General features: G+C 39.5%; 1 protein-coding gene across 1 annotated transcript in view; it reads right to left on the bottom strand.

Annotated features, from left to right (window-relative positions):
• The window catches only part of ITPR3 (inositol 1,4,5-trisphosphate receptor type 3), a 144,444-nt gene that overhangs the window by 37,308 nt on the left and 94,701 nt on the right, over window positions 1–12,435 (bottom strand). Inside the window, exons 26-33 of the mRNA XM_058176682.1 lie at window positions 11,741–11,866; window positions 11,370–11,492; window positions 9,224–9,424; window positions 7,255–7,506; window positions 5,972–6,097; window positions 2,859–2,984; window positions 2,000–2,120; window positions 1,216–1,400 (exon numbers count right to left, since the gene is read on the bottom strand). Of these exons, the coding sequence (XP_058032665.1) occupies window positions 1,216–1,400; window positions 2,000–2,120; window positions 2,859–2,984; window positions 5,972–6,097; window positions 7,255–7,506; window positions 9,224–9,424; window positions 11,370–11,492; window positions 11,741–11,866 (1,260 nt within the window). The remainder of the gene's footprint in view (window positions 1–1,215; window positions 1,401–1,999; window positions 2,121–2,858; window positions 2,985–5,971; window positions 6,098–7,254; window positions 7,507–9,223; window positions 9,425–11,369; window positions 11,493–11,740; window positions 11,867–12,435) is intronic.

The following is a 12,435-nucleotide window of genomic DNA, read 5'->3' as shown; positions in this document are numbered from 1 at the left end:
CAAACTAGAGTTTTGTGATCCTGAGATTACCTTGTAAAACAACGTAAAGCTCTTAGAACTGCCTCTCTCCAAATAAGTAGAAGCAAAACCGATACACAAAGTAAGAAAGAGTATGCTAAATTTTATTTATTTATTTAAAACATTCAACCAAGGTATTCTGAAAGGCTTAAAACCATGGTTCTCAACCTTTTTTCATCACAGACCCCCTTTAAATACCTTTTTTGGCCATGGACTATAGCCACCGACCTTCAAGACTTAACCCAAGATTTAAATCATAACATTTATTCAAGACTTTGTGGAGCCCCTGTGATGATATTGCAGCCCCAGAGGGGTCTGTAGACCACAGGTTGAGAACCATTAGCTTAAAAAAAGCAGAAACAATAAAGCCTAACAATAAAAATACAAAACTACAATATACATATGTACACCAACAAACAACCATAAACAATACAATAATAAAATGTCAACCCATCAATCGATCAGAGCTCCAGCATATTGCAACCCAAATTCCCAGGGAATATACACAAATTATCCGAGCTTCTGGAGTATAGAAGTATAGAATTTGAGTTACTCCAGAGGATCTGTTGTGCCCTGTCGGCCCCTGTCGGCTCCTGGCTCTTCCAGCAGCCAAATCAGATGAGGAGGAGGCGTGGGAGTCAGGGTCACCATCTAGGCAACTTGAGAACTCCAAGGGGAAAGAAGGAATGGAGTTGTCAGAGAGAGAAAGAGAGAGAGGCAGAGCCTGGGCCATCCGCCAGCCCTCAGATGAAGAGTCAACAGCCCCCAGGTCTGGAGGTAGCTGATGAGGAAGCGGAGGAACAGCTGGACTCAGTGCCTGCCACGTGGATGCGCAGAAAGCAGAAGAGAGGACAGAAGTGGAAATCTGTGGGCCAATCCTTGGGGCAGAAAAGCTACCACTGTTAGCGAAGCCCCACCCTAGCTCTGGGGATAAAAGGCATGGGGCGGATATGAATAGATGTGGCAGACAATTATTCATCTCCCTGCCGGACAGATTTGTTAGCCTGCGTTGAAAGAGAAACTTTTTTGCCTGGGCTGCTGGCACTCCTAATAAAGGAATAATTTATTTAAATACAGAGGGTATGTCATGTTTGGGGAACTGGGTCAGAACAGGATCATTTAAATTCTTGTTTTTGAGATATGCCTGATTAAGAAAGAAGCATATAGTGGTCCCTCAAAACCAGTATGAGTTTGTACCTGCAGCTTCTCAATGATGTTCTTGTAGTCCCACTGATTGGTTGTAGCTGAAACCCGAGGGAAAGTACGAGATGCTGTCTTATAGTTGGAAGCATTCCTTTGGGCATTGCTAATCGAACTGCTGTTTAGCAGAGAGCTGACATGGGCATCCAAATCCATGGGTAAGGCAATGGACCGGCTTTTCGCTAAAAGAACAAAACATTTATATTTTAAGTATAGCACTGATGACAAGGATGATACTGGGTTCAAGCAGTAAATTGGCCACTACACAACAACCTTGGTCATTCACTATATAAAATAAAGATCACACTCCAAAAATAAAGGCCACAATGTACCGTATACAGTGTTAATTGCATACTCAGAAAATTCTCAGAATTTTTAATCTGCTATACGATGCAGGAATTTACCATTCTTTCCTCACTTGTAAACTGTATTATTCAAGGATGGACAAAACATTTGGCCTGCTTTCCATATATTTTTTTATATATAACATAAATATATTTATTACAGTTCATATGCCACCCATTTAAGCAACTTTTGATGGCTACGGTGTGTGTAAATGTGTTTTACAATGGCAACCATAAAATAACTCCCACTCTTCATTTTATACAGCTGAAATGAAAAGAAGGTGGGGACTTGATTATTATGATGATTATTGATTATTATTCTGTAATAAAATGTATGCCTTTTGAAGCAGCTTCTGCTGGTGGATCTCAGAAAGATCCTACTGGCTTGAAGTCTGCCCTCCCTCATTCCAAAGTGATGAATAAGTGTTGCTCCTTACCAACCATAGCCAACGTGCGAATACAAGATTCCACTGAACTCTTTTGCTGCTGCTGCAGCCAAGGACATTCCAAAAGTCTCATGGTAGATTGAAGGAGCTGCACCACTATAGTCTGGTGTGTCTGAAAGAGAGAGGAAACATTTAAGGACCTCTGCTGAAATCCTGCTTTTATTTCCATTGCAGCTCCACCCAGGGTGCAAAGAGAGAAGTCTATAAGACCCACAACATTTTTAAAAAAATGCAATTGTAATATGGGACATGATTCAAGTCTGAAATAATATTTAGACAATTAATACTTTGCCCCATTCAGGGACAGTTAACTGATGGCAATTAATTTGTCCCAGTCCAAGATATTCTTCTCTAGTGAAGAAGTCACTAATGATATTCACAGGAAAGGCAAAACCTGAATGGGAAAAATGGCACAAGGGAACAGATTAACACTTTTTGCATTGATCTAATTAGCTATCGTTATTTAAAAACAAGTAAGCTGAGATATCCAGTTATGGATTCACCCTCTCACTCACCCTGTTTTATCATCTAATAACATTTTAAGAGTGACAACTCTTAAATTAGCACTTTAAACAGAATCCAGGATCAACTCAATTACAAATTACCATTCTAAAACTAAGATCAAAAGATTTAAGAAGTCTATATACTGTATTAGTGAATGTGAAGATTATTCTGCTTCTCGGGTTCTTTTTTCATCAAAAAAGAAACATGTAGCAATTTAGTATTGTCGACAGATGTCATATTTCAGAGTTATCAGGAGTGGACATATTCTATTATATTTCAAACAATTATTCTTACTTACAAAAGGAAATGGAAAATAGATTCAACCATTGTAAGGTTTCAATTGTACCTGTAGGGAAGTGCTATTCTCAGAGAAAGGGGAGCTGAAGAATGCATTGATTGTGTCCAGCACCACAGTCAGGACATATTTCTCCAAGGCAGAATCTGACAAGCGCTTTTCACGTTTCTTGCATACCTGAAGGAATAAATAAAACAAAATTTGAACAACATTAAGCATCTCCTCATTAGAGATGGAGCCTCTGGTGGCTCAGACTGCTAAGACAGTCTGTTATTAACACAGCTGCTTGCAATTACTGCAGGTTCAAGTCCCACCAGGCCCAAGGTTGACTCAGCCTTCCATCCTTTATAAGGTAGGTAAAATGAGGATCCAGATTGTTGGGGGCAATAAGTTGACTTTTTATATAATATACAAATGGATGAAGACTATTGCTAACATAGTGTAAGCCGCCCTGAGTCTTCAGAGAAGGGCGGGATATAAATGCAAATTTAAAAAAATTATCGTCTTTAAAAAAATCCTTACAGCAGCTCCAGTCCCTCTATCATTAGTCCCATGCTGCAGGGGGAAGCTATGGGTGTGACAGAATTGCCTTTCATGCAAGCTGCCTTCATGCAATTGCCTTTCATGCAATTGCCTTTCATGCAATTGCCTTTCATGCAATTGCCTTTCACGCAGCTGGCTGTTGGAGGCGAGTTATTGGCCCCAAAGGATAGGGTGCGCAACTTAGGTGTCCTCCTGGATAATCGGCTGTCGTTTGAAGATCATTTGACGGCGGTCTCCAGGAGGGCCTTCCACCAGGTTCGCCTGGTTCGGCAGTTGCGCCCCTTCCTTGATCGGGATGCCTTATGCACAGTCACTCATGCGCTCGTTACCTCTCGCTTGGATTACTGTAATGCTCTCTACATGGGGCTCCCCTTGAAGTGCACTCGGCGGCTTCAGTTAGTCCAGAATGCAGCTGCGCGGGTGATAGAGGGAGCTACGCGTAGCTCCCATGTAACACCGCTCCTGCGCAGACTGCACTGGCTGCCTGTGGCCTTCCGAGTGCACTTTAAGGTGTTGGTTACGACCTTTAAAGCGCTCCATGGCTTAGGACCTGGGTACTTACGGGACCGCCTGCTGTTACCACATGCCTCCCACCGACCCGTACGCTCCCATAGAGAGGGACTTCTCAGGGTGCCGTCCGCCAAACAATGTCGGCTGGCGGCCCCCAGGGGAAGGGCCTTCTCTGTGGGGGCTCCCACACTCTGGAACGAGCTTCCCCCGGGTCTACGTCAAATACCTGACCTTCGGACATTCCGTCGCGAACTGAAGACACATCTCTTTATTCGCGCGGGGCTGGCTTAAATTGGATTTTTAATGTGAAATTTTATTAATTTTTAAACGGGGTTTTTAGTTTACGATAACTTTAATTTCAGGCTAATTTTAAATAAGTTTTTTAAATGGTATTTTAACTTGTATATTTGTATTGCTGGTTTTATCTTGCCTGTACACCGCCCTGAGTCCTTCGGGAGAAGGGCGGTATAAAAATCAAATAAAATAAATAAATAAATAAATAAATTTGTTGGCAGAGATGAGCTTTTGCAGTTCACAATGTTACAAATCCTAACCACAGATTAGTCCATTCAGATAGCTGAACAGTTCCACAGTACAATAAGCACAGGAGGAGCTTTTTGTCTACTATATGGCATCAATCTTCTCTGAAGGCAAACCTTGGCAGAGAGTTCCCAGGGCTGTGCCTTCTGCCAAGCAGGAACAAATATCTGTAACCTGAGCTCCTAATAGGACAATTTGGTAAAACATTATCTTGTTCAAAGAGTGGCATTCTGACGTCTGGCACACTGAACGTATGAAAAGCTGAGTTCTTGAACTCAGCATTCAGTTATCCAACAGCAGAGAGCAGCTATCCAAAGGGACTTCACAAGCACGCGATGATGGTGGCAATTGTGTAGGTAGGCTTCAAATTTTAATATTCAAAGGTTTACTGCATTCGAATAGCTAGTTGTCGTAGCCAACCTCTTTGTAAAATAGTACACATAACCAGAGGGTATTGCTTTGTTTCCCTGTAGGAGGAAAGCCATAGTCATTAGTCTATGTGGGGGTGGGGGGTGGGGGGAAATAAGGAGTCTGATAGCACTTTTTTGGATTATTTTTCTTTCTTAAAGCTCTACGCAGAGGTCTTCAAACTTGACAGCTTTAAGTCTTGTGGACTTCAACTCCCAGAATTCAACTGAGAGTTGAAGTCCACAAGTCTTAAAGCTGCCAAGTTTGAAGACCTCTGGGCTAAACTTTCACGAGCCACAGGTCATTTCATCATCTCAGGGTAACCTATAATAAAAATACTTTGGGTTCAATGAATTATAATATAGGGGGTTTTGGGGGGGAACAATTTTATATAAATATACAGTAGGAACATCCCTTCTGGATCAGACAATTACCTACTTAAAAGTAGCCAACTAGATACTTTTGGGATACTCACAGCAAGAGATAAGACAAGTTCCTTGCCCAACACTGTTCCCTACAACTGGCATGCACTCCCAAAACAGGAGCTGCTGCCTCCCTTTTTTTCTGCTTTTGGTTATTGTTAGTTAATAATGAATCATAATCCTAATGGTTATTATTATAATTAATGATAATTAGTCCTAATTAATCATTAATCATCTTTAAGGAATCACTAAGGACTCACTTTTTTTTTTTTGAATTTATATCCCGCCCTTCTCCGAAGACTCAGGGTGGCTTACACTGTGTTAAGCAATAGTCTTCATTCTATTTGTATATTTATATACAAAGTCAACTTTATTGCCCCCAACAATCTGGGTCCTCAATTTACCTACCTTATAAAGGATGGAAGGCTGAGTCAACCTTGGGCCTGGTGGGACTTGAACTTGCAGTAATTGCAAGCAGCTTTGTTAATAACAGACAGTCTAATGAAAGTGACTGAATCTATTTTTTTATTGATGGGCAATCAAGAACTTTTAGCATTGAATTTCAGAGACAGTTAATATGTAGGAAGCTCTTTTCACTTATTTGTTAAACTAGTTCAACTTTCCCCAGTCTGATATCCTTCGTATATGTTTTGATGGCACCAATTTGGACAAAGTGGAGGCATCAATTTATGTAGCTACCTGTTCACATATTCAGATTTTCTCATAAATTTCAAGACTTACCCTAGCCATGTCAAGGGTGAAGTTCTCAAACAGTGTCCAGATGTGGTTGCTGGTATAGATTTCCTTCATCTCCACCTCTGTGTCTACGTAGCAATGATTGACAAAATTGACATATGCAATTTTCACCTGAAAGACCAGAGTAAAAGGGCCATGGATGAAAAGACTGGGCATGTTACAAGAATAGAACCAAAGCTCCTACGCACTCAACACCCTTTTGGGTGGGGGGGAAGGCCAGGGGGATAGCACTTTCTTCTTTTATTAGCACCATTTATGCTCTTGAGAAAATTATCTACATCTGTAAAAATCAAAACAGGGACTTGGCCAAGCAGCAGTTTGTAAAACGATCATTGATCTGACATCCTGCTTTTGTCTGAAAGATGACAGGAAGTAAATCCATTTTATTCTTGTAAAGGGCCCCATACTGAAGATAATGCTGGAAAATAATACCATAATCTTCATGATTCATATACCTCTGGTGGCCTCTCTGGTAAGGAAGACACCAGACAACTTAATTGCAAACCTAATCCTACAATACCCTTAAATTCTTCAAAGACATAGAATTATGTGAGTTGATAGAGAGATCATATTATTAGTCTTTCATTCTTATAATTACTGGCTATAAAGCCTCCCAGTGGTAATTGAACAGGACTTTTCTAAACCTGGCCAGTCTTTACAGGTCATTGTTTTCTTAATTTGGCAAACCTATCTGTTTTGCACAAGCATAGGTGACATATATGGACTGTAAGAAAGGCTAAGTGCCAAATTATTGATTCCTTTGAACTATGGTGCTGGAGAAGATTCCTGTGAGTTCCTTGGACTGCAAGGTGATCAAACTGGTCAATCCTAGAGGAGATCAACCCTGATTGCTCTTTAGAAGGCAAGATCCTGAAGATGAAACACAAAAATTTGGCCACTCAATGAGAAGGAAGGACTCACTGGAGAAGAGCCTAATGCTGGGAAAGATTGAGGGCAAAAGAAGAAGGGGACGACAGAGAATGAGGTGGCTGAAAGGAATCACTGAAGCAGTAGATGTGAGTTTAATTGGACTCTAGAGGATGGTAGAGGACAGGAAGGCCTGGAGGAACGTTGTCCATGGGGTCGCGATGGGTCGGACACGACTTCGCAACTAACAATAACAACAAAAAATGACATATATCTAGAAAACACATTTTCTTCATATAGAGCCTGGCCTCATCACATGAGGATAGAAACCCAGAATCCTATAATAACTACAAAGCTATCTGTCAGCCATAGATGACATCTACTGTGCATCCTTTCATTACCTCGGTAATGCAGTCTTCGTGAGTGACTACTCGCACCACATCCTCCAAAGGAAGCAGAGAGGTGCATTTGATTTCTGTATATACATTTTTGCCTTCAGCACAGGCAGCCAGCAAATCCACCAGAGAGATATGGTACATGAGGGGACTGTTTTCCTCTATCCCATCCCGAGCTGCTGTCATCATCTCCAACATGTTGGCGAGGGACGTCTTATCATTATAGAACACCACAACATCATCTCCAGCATTGGTAATCTGCAGCAAAGAGACAAGGCATCTAAGCAAAAGAACAAAACTCTGCTTAAATATCTACTTTGTGGCTCTCTCCAGCCTACTTCTCATGTGCTATAACCTGCTCACTGGGTTGCAGTCAAACCACCTGGTGGTTACATCTATGTTACTGTCTTGGCAAGAATTCACCATTACACCTTTTAAGACCATTCTTTCAATTTTACAATCTAATGCATAGCCCTGAATAGGGTCCTCCATTCAAATACTAGCTAGGTACAACCATGCTTAACTTTTTCAGGATCAATCAAAGTCAGCTAGGTCCTACCACTTTTTCTGTCAATATTATAGTAGAGTTTACTCATAATATATCCAGAGCAAATCTACTAAGAGGAGATATCTTCCTATATTGAATCTTTTTTTCCTCTTGTCCCTTATTTTTTAAGACAGTATGGTCTGAAGCTCCTGGGATTGAAATAACTGTAGCAGCATTTGATCCTTGCTTGTATGGCTTCAGATGCAGTATGTCTGTATCCTTCTAGAATATTGTTTTCTCCTAAATTCCATTGTATGGGGGAAGTATACAACTATCAGATAAATAATCTATGTCCTGGCATTAGCTGTCCTGGGACAAAATATGACAGAGTTGTTATGCAACAGCTACTCTTCCAATTTACAGATTTTAAAAATCCTGATGCAAATTCGTATTTCCCCTGGTAGGGGGAAGAGAAAACCATACTAAGGAGAACCTAAGTCTTTTTAACATTGGCAACTTTAAAATGCTGGCTAGTAAAACTCTGGGAATTGAAGCCTACAGATGTTAAAGCTGCCAAGTCTGAAAAACATTGAATTAGAATGGTTCTTATACATTACTATACTGCTTAACAGAGGTATCCCCAACCTGGTTCTACATCTTTTCCACCACAATCCCCATCATCCCTGACCATTGACTATTCAAGCTGAGATCAAACGAGCCTTCTAGTAAAAATATGTGAAAAAGATGGTTGCAAAACAGCAAGCAAGAATAGAAGGGATGGGAAATGGGTATGAATATTTGAACATCTGGATGTGGCATCTGTTGCAGTGAGTAATAGCTTCCCCACACACTCAGCATTACAGCTGTTTGTGTTATGTAATTTGGCAACCATTTTATATATGGGAATAAATGTATAGAGTAAGTATATGCATTACAAAATTGAAAAAGAAACGGTTACATTAAATAAATACTACATTGTCAAGCTGCTAAATTGCCTAATGTGTCCCTACAGATTTATATATTAATAGCCATTTAGCAGATCAACTCCCAGTTTGCAAGACTGTAATCTTAGGTTTCACCAGGGTTCAACCCTTCATTATTAAAGCTTGACAGATATTTGGAGGAAAACTTCACACCTGATTATAAGATCAGACAGGCTGATCTGAAAAATAATATATATATTATTTTTCCAAGGCTCATTTTTACTATCTTAATACTTTGTATTTCTTGTTTTGGGAAGGCTGAGGTTTGTGAGGAACAAATATTTCCTGAAGTTCTTGAAGCAGGAATGGAGATAATCCAGATCAGAGCCTCACCCTACAATTTCTTAGGGCTTCTTACCAGATTGCATTTTAACATTACCTGGTTTCCCCCTGCTAATCTACAATGGCTACCCCTTATTTATGTGTAAACATTTCCTAGTCTGTTTCTATGTATTTTATCCTGTTCCTCTTTTCTATCCTCTTCTCCAGAGATCTGGAATCTCACCTCAGTCATGATCATGTCCTGGCATTTCTTAATGTACTTGCCCTCGGCCTTGATGATAGTATGAAGAAAGTCAAGATACTGAACATGGCGCCCATGTGTAGCCAGACAATGGATGAAATGTTGTAGCACCCCTTCACTGATCTCAGAGCACAGCTGATAATTGTTCAGAAAGATGTGCTGCATTGTCTCTGCCTCCATAAGCTGACAAGAAAAAAATTGTCATCACTCATATGTATCTAAACCCGATGTGCAATGTGTAGATTACATACATTTAGTAAAACATATGGAAGAGCTTCCATAGACACTCCAGAATTTGCTAACAAACTGTAGTTTTTAATATAAGAGGAAGTACAAATCATTCAATACACGGGAAGTAATAACATGAAGAAAATTAAATAAAGTTAATTTTTAATAACATTCAATTCAAATAATTAATTTTTTGTCTTAAATTTACCCATCCCTCTCAGTACATTATTTACAAGCTGATTGGAGTCTTTGGCTCAAAAGAGATTATGCACTAACATTAATCTTAATCATCTTTTTTATTATTATTCTGTTTATCTAGGAAAAGCCCAATTTCCAATCCTTCTGGTTACCATAGTCAGGTGCAATCTCAAAATGTTGTGAGAATTAAACAGAAGGTGGAAAGTAAAGCACCCACCTTATCTTAGGCTAGGAAGGGTCTGATAGATGTCTTCTGAGATCATTCCTCTGAGTGGAATTGCCTTTGTTTGTGTGATGGAATGACCTCAGAGACTGGAGAAAGAGTTACGGCCAGGGAATGGTCAGACAAGAAGCAGCTTAGCTATAAAAGGAATGTCACAACGGCAAACATCTCAGAAGAGCCCCTCCCTAATTTCTTGGGTTGTAAAAGTGAAAAGGGAGAAAAGCACTTCCAGGTTTGCAAGATTCTTCTAATGTAAAAGTAAAAGTAAAGATAAAGCTTTCCTCTATCCAGTCATTTCCAACAAAGACGACACTTCCGTGATCATGTGGCCAGCATGACTATATGCCGAGGTGCAAGGAATATTGTCTCCCAATGTAATCTTACACTAAATAAAATAAGTACATCTGGTCATGCTTCCTATCTGACTACCACATTAGTCCGGCAGCTTATTAAATTCCTATACCTATTTAAAGGCTCGTGTTGTATTTTTATATATTTCCCACCTCAAAATAGCAAGATATTATACTATCTGTTTTCAACAGACCAAGGTCAAAGGGTTCACCCAAAGAGGAATCCAAATATTTAATGGGAAAAAATGCAATTCCTATTTCATAAATAACTGTACTCTTCAAAATGGCTTGGTTTTTATAAAAAGTCCATATTAATTTGGCTTTAGGGGTAATATATGATTTTGTATAGTATAGTATAGTATAGTATAGTATAGTATAGTATAGTATAGTATAGTCTTTATTGTCATTGTATATCATGTATATTATGAAATTGTGCCACCTGAGCTGGACATATAGGCCCACCTGCACCAACGTCATTCACTTCAAACCTTGAAATGTTTTTGCTACCAGTTGAGGTTGGAATAGCAACATCAGTATTTTTAGGGCATGTTAATGTCCTGTTTACCATTCTGAGAAAAGCAACCTTTCTCAGAAAACGCTATTGTAATAGAGGTCCTTATGGGCAGCATCTGCAGAGAGCAACTAATTTAAATTTTAAACATTGTTTGCCACCAAGGCAAAAATTCTCTGACACAATTTTATTCAGACAGTCTTGCTGAGCAATGGAGAGCTTTACAGTTTGGAAAGCAAAGTTTTAGGAGTGCTGCCAACTGCTTTCTTGTAAGCTAGTGGGTTGCAGTGACAGCTGCAGTAGCTAGAGCGACTCTGAAAAAGACATGGATGTAGGAATTATGATTCGACCCCTAAGCAGCAGATGGGAAGCAAAGTCTGTTGCCCTTCTCAGCCTGCTTTGTGAATCACATGATTCAATATGACTAAACTGCAAGCCCAGCTCTGTTTGGCCTTATAAATCATTTGAAGCAATGAAGCTATTATATTTATTGTCAAGACTATGCAAATTAATCTGAGTAGAAATTGGAGAACTAACAGAATTTAACTTTTCCAACATATTGTTGTTGTGGTGGTTTTGGACATTTCTACCTTCTTTTATTTGCCCCTTCTTTCTTACCCCAGTAGTAAGGAACAAGTTGAGATGCTTATGGAGAAGGGCCTGGTTTTCTTGGTTGCCAGCACAAAATTTCTGTAGGAATTGGTGGGTTAATTTTAAAATCTCCAACATCTTGGTATCACCCTGCATATGTTCAAAACAAAAGAAAGTCAGCTGCCAAGAAAAACTGCACCAATTCCTTCTTTGGAAGCTTTCAAGAAAATGGAAATAATGAAAGAATTAGATATATAATTACCGTTTTTAAGGAAGATTGGACTAGACAATTCCCTGAATAATGCCCTTAAAATAAATTTATTATCCAATAAGAACCTAAGAGCCCCCACATTCTGCTATTCCAACCAAGTGTCCATCTTCCACCTGCTTCTTCCTACCTTCTCATAAGGGATTTGCAACAGATCCAGCATCACTTTGTGGGCATCCATATTTTTCAGCAAACGCTGCTGTTTTTTTCGCATCTGCTCACCCACACCACACATTTTATTTAGTCGCTCCAGAATCTGGACATAATAAAGAAAACACCTAATGAAAGAGGGGATAAGTGAAAAATACTCCACGCTTCTGGTGAGGAGGGAAAGCAGACATCCCTGAAGGAGCAAGGACAGTATTGCAGCAAAGATGGGCAGCCAGACTGTGAGTCAAGAGTTTTCAATCAAGCTCATTCCCATACCCCATTAATATGGATACAAAGCCTTGTTTCTTAACCACTTTTGGAAACTGCTTCTTAATTGCCTTTCAACTATTAAGAACCTTTGGAGGGATAAGTTTTATTATACCAGTGAGTCCCTTCAATCCTTAGAGAAAGAAGTTTTAAATACAAGTTTAAGAGTGTTATGTATAGGGGTATGGGTGGGTGGGTGTGGATGTGTGTGCACATAAATAAAGACACATATACACATCTATACATCTATATATATATAACATCATTATATTTAAGTTTATATAGACAAACTAAGGGTCAAGATGGATTTGAAATAAGATTGTGAAATTATAAGAAGCCTTCCTGTGGGACAATTTTTTTTGTACTCTTAAAAAATATGATAGGATGAAACAGATTACTAGAGGTGGA

The sequence above is a fragment of the Ahaetulla prasina genome, chromosome 3 (assembly GCF_028640845.1).
Source record: "Ahaetulla prasina isolate Xishuangbanna chromosome 3, ASM2864084v1, whole genome shotgun sequence".
In the NCBI taxonomy this organism is placed as follows: domain Eukaryota; kingdom Metazoa; phylum Chordata; class Lepidosauria; order Squamata; family Colubridae; genus Ahaetulla; species Ahaetulla prasina.
This window is presented reverse-complemented; position numbering and strand designations above follow the sequence as displayed.